The 15,147-nt window shown below is 40.2% G+C and overlaps 1 protein-coding gene across 1 annotated transcript in view; it reads left to right on the top strand.

Annotated features, from left to right (window-relative positions):
• Positions 1–15,147, top strand: part of grhl2b (grainyhead-like transcription factor 2b) — a 44,611-nt gene that overhangs the window by 8,032 nt on the left and 21,432 nt on the right. Inside the window, exons 3-7 of the mRNA XM_017716956.1 lie at positions 4,339–4,406; positions 5,575–5,905; positions 7,517–7,572; positions 7,766–7,922; positions 8,156–8,267. Coding sequence (XP_017572445.1) covers positions 4,339–4,406; positions 5,575–5,905; positions 7,517–7,572; positions 7,766–7,922; positions 8,156–8,267 — 724 coding nt within the window. The remainder of the gene's footprint in view (positions 1–4,338; positions 4,407–5,574; positions 5,906–7,516; positions 7,573–7,765; positions 7,923–8,155; positions 8,268–15,147) is intronic.

Here is a 15,147-nt window from a genome sequence, read left to right on the forward strand (position 1 = left end):
GTTTTAAACTTTTCGATTTTAAATCAGTTACCTAAAATAAGACGAAGCAGGTGCGTTTAAATAATACGAATCAAAGCATTTTAGTTCAGGTGTGGCAGCTGCATTAAAATACAGCGCAAACACTTATTGTTCACATCATACAACTGTAAATCTGTCAATATATCAAAATAAAAAAGGACAGCACAAGCTGTAAGTCCTCTGGACGGCAGATGTAAACAAATTCAAGGGTCTGTCGCCAAATTCTCAGGGTTAAAGCAAGGGCTCCGAAGCTTAGCCTAGAATCTTAGTCTGAACTACCCTCTGAATGAGCTCACGCGGTCGTGCCTTGTGCATCTTTTATACAGTGATAGGAAATTCCATCACTCACAAAGCTCTGAATCTTCCCGCTGATCCGTTTCACTGTGGTGAACGTGGGCGTGCACATACTGTAACTCTTCTGGTGGCAGATGTAAACGAGTTTGAGGGGAGATGTTTAGTTCCGTGTGGTTAATGCCCACATATATATATATAATCACACACACACACAATGTAATTTCCACACAATGTCAAGAACAACAGGCATTTTCAAATTATGAGAAAAACTGAAAAACAACAAAAATTGAGATACAAGGTTTTCTTCTGACAAGCTATATATATATATATATATATATGACTGCACATAGACTCATTCAGATACATACATCAGAACTGATAACCGACCATTATCAGTTTGTTATTAATTGTTTTTAATCAAACTTAAAATCATGGATACAATCAGTGGAAACATCAAACACAGCACTGTGTTTTATGTAAATAAGGCTTTAGGCTTTAAAAATGAAAAAACACAGCTTAACATTAACAGACAAAGCAGTAATGTAATGTAGTCTGTCTTACATTTACCTCTTGTTATTATCCCAAGTTATCCAACATATATAGCCTGACCAGAGCTAGTCTACAGTTCATATGCATGGTTTAAACTCGCTTATTAAATGTTCTTAATCAGAAATTTAATTAACTTTTTAAGTAAGTGATATTTTTTAAATCCCACAAACGAGGAAATTTCACCTCCGCCTTTAACCCATCCGTGAAGTGAACACCACACACACACTAGGGGGCAGTGAGCGCACTTGCCCGGAGCGGTGGGCAGCCCTATCCATGGCGCCCGGGGAGCAGTTGGGGGTTAGGTGTCTTGCTCAAGGACACCTCAGTCATGGACTGTCGGCCCTGGGGATCGAACCGGCGAGCTTCCGGTCACAGGGCCAGATCCCTAACCGCATCCCCATCATTCATAGAACATGTATATATTTTTCAGTTAGTAGTTCATTCTTTATCATTAACATTCCTAGTCAGTGGTAACATACTGTACACCACAGAAAGAGCAGATAGAGATGATTTCATAATGTGATGTTACGAAAAATGTTTATTATTTTAATATTTTCCAGATAAATAAAAGTTAAAAACCCGGTAAACGCATTAAAAAAGTAAAACAAGCTGGAAGGTCAGCACATTAACCATTAAAACAGAGCATTTACGACTCGCATGATGTCAGTGGCCTTGTTAATTACTCATAATTATGTACTGAAAGGTCTGGATTTGTCTGCCATTTGTGCACAATACAGTAACACAGAGTCCTGATCAGTCTGGCATCCATTATTTTCAAACCTGCCAAAATCATAACAATAAACTCACGTTTTGCACATTTTTTAAGATCTACTCAGTTCAACAGTTCAAAGCCTTGCACAGTAAAAACCCTGCACCCACCCTGGTTTGGCAGAAAATCACTCAATCTGGCAACCCTGACCCGAATGTGGTGACTGGAGAGTCCGAATGGAGATCATTGAGCATGCGCTCATGTTGTACACGGCAATAAAAATGGCAAAATGTGTGGTTTATTGTTGTTTTCGTCTTTATTCTTACATTCGGAACCACAAACACTCACATCTAATCCTGATATTAGAACCCACAGAACCTCTTTCAGTGATCCGTTGTGCAGGAACGTGGCTTGGAGACAGCTCAGTCCTCCTGTGCTTGCGATTATTTTAGGTCACTCCATAACCGTTTCACATAAAGGGGTTATTCACTTCAGACAGGAACAAAAAGAATATTGTAATCCGGCTTTTTTAATTAAGGAATTTCACCCACCACAAACTTCCCCTGTCTTTTTTACTTCCTGTACGGAGGCTAATCAGTGGAACACATCTGAGCGTGAACTAAATAAAGACCCGACACTCACAGTGACAGAAACCGCATTATTCAAAGGCCTTCAGCCCGTGGACGAGCTCACAGTGGCTGCTGTTGGCTTTACTTCACACTACTTATTATCATGCGTTATGTTTTACCTGAAAACAATGAATGTGTACAGTATTGAGAGACTTAATGTATATGTAATACTTACTATTTCCAGCCGCTTAAGAGAATGTGTGTGTGTGTGTATGTGTATATATATACACACCCATACATAGCTATATATATATATGATATATCGCTGTTGTCAGAACAAAACCCTGTGTCTCCAAAATGGTAATTTTACAGGAGAATGAAAAAACTTACATTACTGTCAATGTAAGTCAATGGAACCAGACATTTTTACAAGACATTATTGGCCAGTTATTTTGGTCCATCCTTCATGAAAACTAAACACAAAATAAAGGCCAACATGCATTTTCAAAATATGTCAAAAACTGAAAATCAACAAAAATGGGAAATACAAGGTTTTATTCACATATATATCTGAATATATATATATATATATATATATATATATATATATATTTTTTAATATATAAATATATATATATATATATATATATATATATATATATATATATATATGTATGTATCTGCTAAGGTTCCAAAAATATGGTATGGGTGTTAGACGCATGCAGCGGAGTAAAACTCCCTCCCTGTGATAAAATCACTGTAACGCAGAGCCTCAATTGGCTTATTGCTTTTATAAAACGGCGCCCATCATATAATACAGGGTGAGTCAAAAGTCACAGGACGCGATTTATTCTATTTTTATTTTATTATCGACTTTTATCTCTGCGGTCATCTCAAGCAAATTGTGTATGCTGTGAAAATCCGCAACAAACACCACCTTCAGCACCGCACCGTGGAGGCTTGTGACAGCATAAAAAATCAAATCAAATAAAACGGTGTCCTGTGACTTTTGGGTCACCCTGTATATTAAAATACACACAATTTTAGGTAATTATTTAAGTTGTTAATAATAATAATAATAATAATAATCATAAACAAGTATTCCACCAAGAAATGTAGTTCCCTTAGAGTGCGGTATCATTGCTGAACCTCAAACGGCTCCCTGCTCCCTACATACTGCACTACATAGCAGTTTAAATACTGGATCCTGCAGCCCAACAGAGCAAAACACAGCTAAGAAACAGTCATTTGGGACTCAGGAACATCCACCCCGGATAAATGAGGCACTGTTTGGCTGTAGAGGCTAGAACGTCTACACTTTCATAGCTAGAACACTGTTTAGGGAGTACGGAGCCGTTTGGGATTCAGCCTGGGTTTGACGCCACTTCTGACTGAAGTGTGTAAAACATTGATGCGACATTTTTTGTCTTTTATACTGCAGTTCAACAGTAAATCACACGGTCAGTGCTTTAATTCCAGCCTGTGATATTAATGATGGAGCTGTTTAGGCTGTTGGCTCTGTTAGCCAGCTGACCAGCCCGGTTCTAGTTAAGAACATAAGTTGTCAGCCGCTCAGTTTAAACAGAACCGCAGTTTATTGTCCTACAGCACAGCAGAAACTCTTACACTGCTGTTCCTCCATTCACCAAATATAATCTTAATATACTCTTAGAATAAAAAAAATAGAAAAAGAAATAGAAACTATAAGAATAACACTAAAAACAGTAGTAAAATAAAAGTAAAAAGTACAGTTATGCACAAAGTTGAAAGAAAAGTGAAATATAGAGCATAATAATTTACAGGAGGTTGTTCTGATCAACATAAATCTAGTTGCAGTGTCAGATGCTGCCAATAACATCTGTAAATTCCCAATTGAAAATGCATTACTAGCTACATTAGACCCAGTGCTAAAACTACTTGGGCAAACTTAAGACAGCAGCCGCGCCTCGACTGATTAACCCTTTAAAATCTCAGGCTTCAGTGCAGACGGGCTGAACTATTTTTGGATTACAGAAGTGGGTCGTACATCTTTGGGCCCACCGGTGGGCTCTGGCCATGTGAGGGGTTAAATGCGTTTGGGGTAAGAGGGAAATTTGACTCATCGCTCTGCCCTGCAATTAATCTTAGACCTTCATTGTAATTATGTTACACTGCCGTTTTGTACTAAACTATACTGATTTCTGCTCTAATCTGTTGTAGGTTCCCAAAGACAAAAGGGTGATGCCCATCGCCAAAGTGGTGGAAATTTCAGAGGAACAAGAGAAAAGGTCAGGATTTACATGCACATGCACATCCGCTCGACCTTAGACGCACAGTATTACTTATATAGTAACACAGACAGTAGTGTGCACATGTCCAGGACCCATCTAGCTTTATTACTCGGTCAAAACCGACATCGGGTACTAATAACTCATTTTCAGGCAAAGTTTTTGGAGAGATTAGATCAACCTTCTCTTTTTCGCCGGGTCAGAATCAGAGTGTGCCATAATATTGATAACTCGTTCCAAACATTTAGTTCTTGAAGCTTCTGTGTTATTTTCAGCTTTTTTTCTGACACCGGTAAATGTATAACTTACTTTAATGGTCATTTTGACTGGAAATTAAATAAATAAAGGGAGGTGTCTGATTTTTTACACAAGATATATTCATAACTATCTACCTATATATATATAGATAAATATATAATACACACTCTGTCCATTATATGAGCTACACTGACCATATAGAAGCACTCTGTAGTTCTACAAAGACTGCAGCACTGCTGTGTCTGATCCACTCGCACCAGCACCACACAGAGTAACACACCACCACCACGTCAGTGTTACTGCAGTGCTGAGAATGACCCACCACCCAAACAGTACCTGCTCTGTGAGGGTCCATAGGGGTCCTGACCACTGAAGAACAGGGTAACAGAGTATCAGAGAAACAGATGGACTACAGTCTGTAACTGTAGAACTACAGAGTGCAGCTATACGGTCAGTGGAGCTGATGAAGTGGACAATGAGCGTAGAAACGAGGAGGTTCCTAATAAAGTGGTCGGTGAGTGTATATATGCACACTCTTAAAAAAGGTGGTTCTTTAGTACCATAGAACCATGAACTCTCAAAGAAGCTTTTGCATCGTGAAAGGGTTCTTCAGGTTGATGGAACATGTGTATGAATGTGCTGTAGATGGTTCTATAGCGAACCTTTTTGAATAGGGTTCTATATAACACCCAAAAGGGTTATTTTACTGTTACAAGTTGACATCGAAACAAGAATCCGTTTGGGTGCTATATAGAACCATTTCATGATGCAACAAACCCTTTAATCATGCAAAAGGTTCTTTGAGTGTTCATGGTTCTATATAGAACCATTTTTGTTACTGAAGAACCCTTGAAGAACCATCATTTTTAAGAGTGTATAATACATACGTATCTGTGTCTGTGTGTTTCAGGAGTGCTGTTCTGGGCAGCAGCAGTGGTGCTGACTCTGAGTCAGTGGACAATCACGTCCAGGTTCTGAAGTCCGTGCCCGTGAACCTGTGTGTGAGCGCGGAGCAGCAGGACTGTAAGCGTGAGCAGTTCGGCGGTGTGGTGAAGGCCGAGGTTTACGCTCCGGCCTTCATGAGCTCCGGCATGCAGTACAGGGCGGACACAGAGGAGCAGACAAGGGTAGTTTACGAACAAACACACCCATTTGACTCCACGGCGGCCGGTCACACAGGCTTCGGCAAGGACGAGCATCGCAGCAGCCCAGACAGCACGTACGAGGAGGACAGCAGCGAGGTGAGCAGAGGCAGAGCTCAGGAAAGTTGATTAATGAGGTCTGGTTCATTTCATACATGCAACAAACTCACAGAACGCGCGGAAGATTTCAAAAACACGAAAACCAGATCAAGTCCGTAATGTTCCCTGCAAAACTAAACTAAAACTAAAACTAGACGGAAAACTTTAGTTTTTGTGTGTTCAGTGTGTAAATGTGTGTTCAGAAGTGGATCCCTTCTGTGTTCAGCCACGGTTAAGGGAAGCTGGAGCCGAGCCGAGCTCAGCCTACTGTTGTTTCGATGTTATCTTGTCCTTATCAAACACCTACCGTGACAGCGTTCATCATAATACTGAAAACTAAAACAGAAACTAAGCCACAAATAAAGTAAAAATGTTACTTTTCAGAAAATGAAAACAAAAAAGCCCTAGTGTGTGTCTGTGTGTGTGTGTGTGTATATATATATATATATATATATATATATATATATATATATATATATACACACACACACACACACACACATGCCGCTGTTGTCAGAACAAAGCCTTGTAAATGGACTACAGTCTGTAACTGTAGAAATACAAGGGGCTCCTATATAGTTTCCGAGGGGAGGGGATCATGCTCTGCTTCTAAATGTGACATAGTACATGTTGGAATTCATGTTTCCCTCAATGAACAACAGCTCTCCAGTGCCAGCAGCACTCATGCAGCTCCAGACCATGATGCTACCACCACCATGCTTGACTGTAGGCAAGAGACAGTTGTCCTGGTACTCCTCACCAGAGAACCACAACACATGCTGGACACCACCTGAGCCAAACAAGTTTATCCTGATCTCGTCAGACCACAGGACATGGTTCCAGTGATCCATGTTCTTGGACTGCTTGTCTTCAGCAAACTGGTTGCGGGCTTTCATGTGCATCAGCTTCAGAAGGTCTGAGCAATGACAGACTGACCTCCCACTTCTTCAACCTCTGCAGCAATACTGGCAGCACTCATACATCTATTTTTTGAAGCCAACCTCTGAATATGACGCTGAACACATGGACTCAACTTCATTGGTCGACCCTGGTGAGGCCTGTTCCAAATGGAACCTGTCCTGGAAAACCGCTGTATGACCGCTGTATCAGTTTCAGGGTGTTAGAAGACTTCTTATAGCCTATAGCTGTGTTGCCAGATATTTAGACATGAATGGCTGTGTGTTGAGTTCTTTTCAGAGGACAGTAAATCTGCACTGCTGAACAAGCTGCACACTGACCACTTTATATCAGAGTTTCCTTTCTATAGATAGAATAAAATATTTGCAGAAATGTGAGGGGTGCACTCACTTTTGTGAGATACTATAAATGTATACACACACACACACACACACACACACACACACACATATATATATATATAACATGCTTTATTTCCAATGTAAGTCAGAATCTTTTCATTATTTTGGGTCATTTCTTTTGGTCAAATTTCATCATGAAATTTAATTTAGGGTCACAGTCATTTTCAGTCTGCCAAAAACTGAAAAATGACAAAAACTTGTCTCGGCTGTTGGAACAAAACCTGGTCTCTCTTGCTGTTATGTCTTCTGTTTCAATTATAACGTAACAAATGTTTTGTTTTCTCTGGTCTAGAAATTTCGGCCGTCGTCTCTGGGAGCAAACGAGTTCGTCTTTGACCCGTCAGGCACGTGAGTGTCCTTACTGAGGCTATATTATAGTGTGAATTAAGCAATCAGCCGTATATATAATGTAAAATATCTGTATATATATATATATATATATGACGCATTTTGGTGTGCATATATATTTATAATCTTTGTGTATGTAGTATAAAACCTCTGTGTATATATAGTGTAAAAGCTGTGCTGTGCTGCTGTTCAGAGACACGTTTCAGTACACTCTGGAGGCCAGTCGCTCACTGCGGCAGAAACAGGGCGAAGGACCAATGACCTACCTGAACAAAGGCCAGTTCTACGCCATCACGCTGAACGAAACGAGCTCTAATAAACGCCTCAGACACCCCATCAGCAAAGTGCGGGTGAGAACGCAGCGCACACCAAACAAGAACCCTGTAGTCCATCATGGGTACTGCACTGAGTGCAGTATTGTGTAGTGATAATATTCATATAGCAGAAACAGCTGGGACTGTGATGGACCGTGTCATCGTGAAATATCATGGTAACATCACATCACAGCTTCGCAGTCTGTCAGAAGATGTGCGGAGTACGTGAACATCTTTATTCCAACTCCTACCTCTGTCACCCCATCCAGAGCGTGATCATGGTTGTGTTCAGTGAAGATAAGAACAGAGATGAGCAGCTGAAGTACTGGAGATACTGGCACTCTCGCCAGCACACAGCCAAGCAGAGGGTTCTAGATATTGGTAAGTTATCCAGTCCATTATACAGTCCATAGATCCAGTGTTGGATCTGCACACAGTCGCTGATCTAATGACGGCTTTTATTGTTGCTACATGATAATTAAACCAGTGCTGTCAGAAACGCTTTGGGTGATGATGAAGAGGTTCAGGTCAGGCCCAGACACAATTTTGTTGAGTTTGGGTCAGTTTTGGACAGAACTTGATGATGTAGTTTGGGTCAGATTCAGGTAGAATTTTGTTGATGATGTGGTTTGGGTCAGATCAGGATTTAGTTGAGCTCGGGTCAGTTTTGGATTGAGCTTGATGTGGTGTGGGTCAGGTTCTGACAGAATTTTGTTGAGCTTGGGTCAACTTCGGACCGAACTTGATGATGTGATTTGGATTGGATCAGAATTTTGTTGAGCTCGGGTCAGTTTTGGATTGAGCTTGATGTGGTGTGGGTCAGGTTCTGACAGAATTTAGTTGAGCTCGGGTCAGTTTTGGATTGAGCTTGATGTGGTGTGGGTCAGGTTCTGACAGAATTTTGTTGAGCTTGGGTCAACTTCGGACCGAACTTGATGATGTGATTTGGATTGGATCAGAATTTTGTTGAGCTCGGGTCAGTTTCAGATCAAACTTGATGTGGTTTGGGTCAGGTTCTGACAGAATTTTGTTGAGGTTGAGTCAGTTTTGGACAGAACTTGATGATGTAGTTCAGGTCAGATTCAGAATTTTTTTGAGCCTGGGTCAGTTTCAGATTGAACTTGATGTGGTTCAGGTTGAGCTCAGGCTAGGGTCAGTTTCAGAGTCAAATCTTGATGATGTGCTTTGGGTCAGACAGAATTTTATGGAGCTTGGACTGAACTGGATGTTTGGAATAAAACTTTGTTTAGCTTAAATCAGTTTTGGACTGAAAACTTGATGACATGGTTCTAGTCTGGTTCTAGTCAGGTTCTGGGGCTGTATTCGGGTTCAGACCAAATTTCAGGCCGAATTAGAGCTCTACCTTGAGTGTTGCTGAATTTGTGTGATACTGAATTTTTAGTCTCCTGGTTCAAACAGCTAAACAGGTGAGTTTCGATAAAGTTTTATTTGTTTAGTTTAGTTTTCTTTCTGTTGTTTCCCGATCAGAGCCTCACAAACCGTCTGATACTTGAATTTCAAAATTAGTCAGAACGCACATCCCTAACGATGTAGAATTGCTCTTTAGAATTGCACGTTAGCAGTTCAGCACAGTTTGATTTAGGTGTGCGGTTAACACCATGATGATGGATTTATAATAATACGCAGGCATTACTATCACTATTATTAGTGTTAAAACTAAAGAAGCAAACTTCAGACGGCAAACAGGTCTTGGCTGATCAACTACATTTGTGGGTTGTGGGGTGGGGGTTTGGGGGTGCTGAAGCCCCTCAGGGCCACAGGAGATTGGTTCCTCTTGATTTCCCGCTGTAGCTAAAGACATTCCAGTGCTAAATGGTGGCCTCTTTACTCTCTGAGCTTCCTTTGAGTACTTGATGGAAGAGTATAGCCAGACGGCCGCAGCGGACTTACAAACCTGGAGTTACGCGATGCAGACCACCTTAAACTCTCCACACACACACACACACACACACACACACACACATACACACACACATACACACACATACACATACACACACACATACACACACATACACACACACACACACACACACATACACATACACACACACATACACACACACACACACACACACACACACATACACATACACACACACATACACACACACACACACACACACACATACACACAGCATCGTCTCTGTGCAAAATAACCTTTTCTACAATCAGCGCATTTTCATTTTCTTCATGTCTTACTCTTAATTATTATTTATACCATATGTTACATTGACAAAACCAAAGTGTCTAGCTAGTGACAAAATGAATCTCATTACTGAATCATTCATAGTAGATACTGAATAATCTTAATGGATACTGAATAATTCATAGCAGATACTGTATTATCTTAATGGATATTGAATAATTCATAGTGGATACTGAAAAATCCTAATGGATACTGAATCATTCATAATAGATACTGAATAATCTTAATGGATATTGAATAATTCATAGTGGATACTGTATTATCTTAATGGATATTGAATAATTCATAGTGGATACTGAATAATCTTAATGGATATTGAATAATTCATAGTAGATACTGAATAATATTAATGGATACTGAATAATTCATAGTAGATACTGAATATTCTTAATGGATACTGAATAATTCATAGTAGATACTGAATAATCCTAATGGATACTGAATAATTCATAGTAGATACTGAATAATCTTAATGGATACTGAATAATTCATAGTAGATACTGAATAATCTTAATGGATACTGAATAATTCATAGTAGATACTGAATATTCTTAATGGATACTGAATAATTCATAGTAGATACTGAATAATCCTAATGGATACTGAATAATTCATAGTAGATACTGAATAATCTTAATGGATACTGAATAATTCATAGTAGATACTGAATAATCTTAATGGATACTGAATAATTCATAGTAGATACTGAATAATCTTAATGGATACTGAATAATTCATAGCGGATACTGAATATTCTTAATGGATACTGAATAATTCATAGTAGATACTGAATAATCCTAATGGATACTGAATAATTCATAGTAGATACTGAATAATCTTAATGGATACTGAATAATTCATAGTAGATACTGAATAATCTTAATGGATACTGAATAATTCATAGTAGATACTGAATAATCTTAATGGATACTGAATAATTCATAGCGGATACTGAATGATTCATGGTAGGTACCTCATATTACACAATAAATAGTGTCTCAGGAGATTAATAACTGAATAAAAAGCTCGAAGTTAAGAGGTTAATTGATCATTTCACTGCTAGCTGTTGTGTTTGTGATATGGTTTCCATTTCCATTCAGCCCCAAAATGCCTTTTAGTTAAACAGCGTCTGATCTGTTCTGATTGTTTCCATAAACAGTTCTCCCTCCAGAGAAAACAGAGGTTTCTCTGTGGAACGAGGCCGTTTCTGTACGACAAGCCGTAACCTGCACCTGTAGCATAGCGGAGGCGGTATGTGAGGAAGGGAACGAGTGGTGAAAGTTCGGGGCTTGTTCGGACAGAGAGAGGAATGTCCTTTTCTCTTCAGCGGACCCACGAATGGCTAACCTTAACGGTGTTTATGTTAACAGGCCGATAGGCAATTCATAAACACATATTAACCTTGAGGTTAATAGAGTCCCGCCTTATTCCTCGACTCTGACGGCAGCAGAAAGGAATGTCTCGAGCACCTTCACAGCAGTAAAGCATTACCCACCTTTTTGCCAGCTTGCCAGTTTTCTTATACTTCTTATTTGAATTTTCCGTTCCACCTTACGTGGTGTAGCGGTTACATTGGTGTCAGAATGCAGTTTAAGGTGGAATGGCTAATTCAAACAAAATAACTTCAGCTTATCATGATATTTTGAGTGTTTTCTTTAGAAACAACAGCTGTAGGGAAAGAGGGAGCATGTGAAACTCCGTCACGGTCTTCTTAAATCAGGAAGTGGACTGTTTACCTGGACTCTGTCATTTGTTAGTATAATGAGAGAGAAACTCGTCCTGTGTAGCAGCTCTGGATACATTTCATGCACTGCATATCAACTCAGTTAAAAACTTAAAAACATTTGATTAAATTAATTTTCACCCGTATAAAACCTGATTTATTGCAGCCACAGAGATCGCATTGCTTTGTAAAGAAGAATTAACCAATTTTTTCCCTCAAAAAGACAGGAAATCTGGTCACTCTGTCCTCTCCAGTCCACTATCAGCCTTTTCTGAAAGTGTGTAAGCGTGTGAGAGTGTAATTAGGAGTCAGTGGCAGATGGTGAATGAATGAAGGGTTTTATATTAGGTGAGAAGATTGAGGGCGGTGGGTTAGCTGACTCCAGTGGGTGTGGAGAGCGGGGGGATTCAAGAGGTTGCCGTACCCTCAGGCAAAAACAGGATCCCCCTTTTAAAGCTCCCAAACTCTTTCCAACTCCTCTGGATCAATTTCATGTGATAAGATGACCGTTATCTATATTTTAACCCTGTCTAAATTAGGCTTAATGCATTGTTAATGAATTGCTCACTGTAAAGTTGGTGTTTTGCCTCCTTTAAAGGGCAAATCCACAGTTTTTCAGAACTGTTCACAGTGGTGGTGATAGGAACCAGACGTCCACCTCTAAAAGCTCCTCACAGAAAGTCCTGATGACTGAGACGATGTTTTATGATAGTTTTGAGAAGATTTTGGCCTTAAAACCCTTTCATGGTGGAAGGATACATGCAGATTGTTGTGATAGCGGAAAATCTGAAAAATCTTAGGGACTATAAGGAAACTTATTTTTTCAGATTTTCCGCTATTTAGTCCATTCAATAAAGCGGCACTTTGTGATCTTAACTTGAGCGTTGTGTGTGTCCTAGAAATTTCAAAGTCAAGTCAAAGTCAAAGTGAACTTTATTGTCATTCAGACTATACAAGGAGTGCATATCGTCGCTGTCAAGACAAAACGCCCAATACCTGTCAAGTTGTCAAAACAATGCGCATTTCTAGGATGCATATAATGCATAGGTTAAGATCACAAAGTGCCACTTTACTGAGTGTTTCAGCATTGAAGCACATAAGTTAAGTGATACTTTTTTAATCCCACCGCTGCATTGAACCCATCTGTGAAGTGAAACACCACATACACACTAGTGGGCAGTGAGCACACTTGCCCAAAGCAGTGGGCAGCCCTATCCATGGTGCCTGGGGAGTGATTGGGGGTTAGGTGTCTCACTCAAGGACACCTCAGTCATGGACTGTCGGCTCTGGGGATCGAACCGGCAACCTTCTGGTCACAGGGCCAGTTCCCTAACCTCCAGCCCACGACTGCCCCCATAAAGCTACTTATTATTACTAGCTGCTATTTTTATTATTATATAAAGATTTGGAGCTCTTTACCTGTCGGTGTTCATCAGACTCACATCCTCACAAGTTTCAAAAGAAGATGTTTAGATTTTATTGCTTGATTTCGGTTTTTTTTATATTTGTGACATAAAAATCATGATACTTGAAGACATTTTCATGATTGACAACATGTATCACAGTATTGAGCTTTTCTGAAATTTGATAAATTGGATCAGAAAACAACAGAACCAGTAGTGCGTGGTCAAAACAATGAAAAACTATGAATAAATGGATATTTCACAGACTACGCTGCACCATTTGCAACTAAGTAGGAGTAATTATCCTCTCCTGTTGATGACACATGCGGTTGGTCAGTAGCCACATTTACGTGCAGCCTAATAATCCATTAATAATGGTCATCTTGCAGCCTATTAATCCATTAATAACCGACTAATAGCTCAGTCGGAATAGAATCTGTCAATGTGTACACCTCAGTCAGAATAGACAAGTGCGATTGAGGCCATTGACTGGACTCACGTGATGCTCGTTGTCATGGTAATGTCTACACTCAGCAGGTCTCTTCGCATGCATGTAATGTATGAAGTTACAGTTACAAAACTCTGCAGAGGGCTTTTCATTTGAAACGCACATTGTCGCTGTCAGGACAGAACTTTGTATATCCATATCTTTCATTTTTCATTTTTTGAAACAATTTGAAAAAGCCTGCTACATTTCAACTTGTGTCAAATTTCCATGATGACCAGCCCACAGTTGTGGCAGCTGTGGGCTGGAGGTCAGGGAACCAGCCTTGTGACCAGAAGTTCGCTGGTTCTGTCCCCAGAGCTGACAGCACATGACTGAGGTGTCCCTGAGCAAGACACCTAACCCCCAACTGCTCCCTGCGGATTGGGCTGCCCACCACTCTGGGCAAGTGTACTCACTAGTGTGTATGTGGTGTTTCAATTCACGGATGGGTTAAATGTGGAGGTGAAATTTCCCCGTTGAGGGACTAATAAGGGTCACTTAAACCAATAGAAATGGTCCAAATGTACTTGGAAAAGATCATTTATCCATTGACTTGCATTAAAACTTAGACGTTTTTTTTCCTCCTCCTGTAAAGTTAAAAAGGACCTTTTGCTCCGACAGCAGTGATCTAAATGGATGAGAGAGCATTGGGAGCTCAAAATGACTGTTATCATGAACACTGACACCTGACTGGCTGGTCACTGGGTCACTGGGTCATTTGAGCCCACCGTCCTCCTTGAAGTCTGTCTAATAATCGGACGCTGAGGTCAGAGAGTGGTGCTCTGACCTCTGTGCAGCAGTAGGCCACAGTGGGCCGAGCAGGCTGAGCAGACAGGTACTGTAACCCGACACCTGCGCCGTTGGGATTTGAATAGCAGTTGAGGCGGGATTGTTCTTCAGGCCTGGGGCCGTGACACAGAATCCGGGATTTGAATGGGGCTATTTAATGGGGGAGGACCAGCTAACGGACAAAGACTGGGTGTGGAAGAGAGAAAGAGAGAGAGAGAGTCTCTGAGAAAACCAGGTGAGGATCAGGAACAGGTGTTTAGTTCAGTGAACAAAGACCTGCAGGGACCTGCAGCTCTGAGACAAGTGTGATAAGTATTTAGTTGCAAAATTATTTATCATATCTAATGTTCTAATACACACACACACACACACACACACACACACATGTATATATATATCGCTGTTGTCGGAACAAAACCTTGTATCTCCAAAATGGTAACTTTACTTTTACCTACTTTACTTTTAATGTAAAAATTAGATTATTTCCAGGTCATTTTGAGCTGTTTCTTTTGGCCCATTCATCATGAAATTTACACACATGTAAAGGACAATAGGTACTTTCAAACGGTCAAAAACTGAAAATTGACCAAAACGGAGATACAAGCTTTTCTTCCCGAAAGCTGGGCTCT

This window comes from Pygocentrus nattereri, chromosome 27 (genome assembly GCF_015220715.1).
Source record: "Pygocentrus nattereri isolate fPygNat1 chromosome 27, fPygNat1.pri, whole genome shotgun sequence".
Classification (NCBI taxonomy): Eukaryota; Metazoa; Chordata; class Actinopteri; order Characiformes; family Serrasalmidae; genus Pygocentrus; species Pygocentrus nattereri.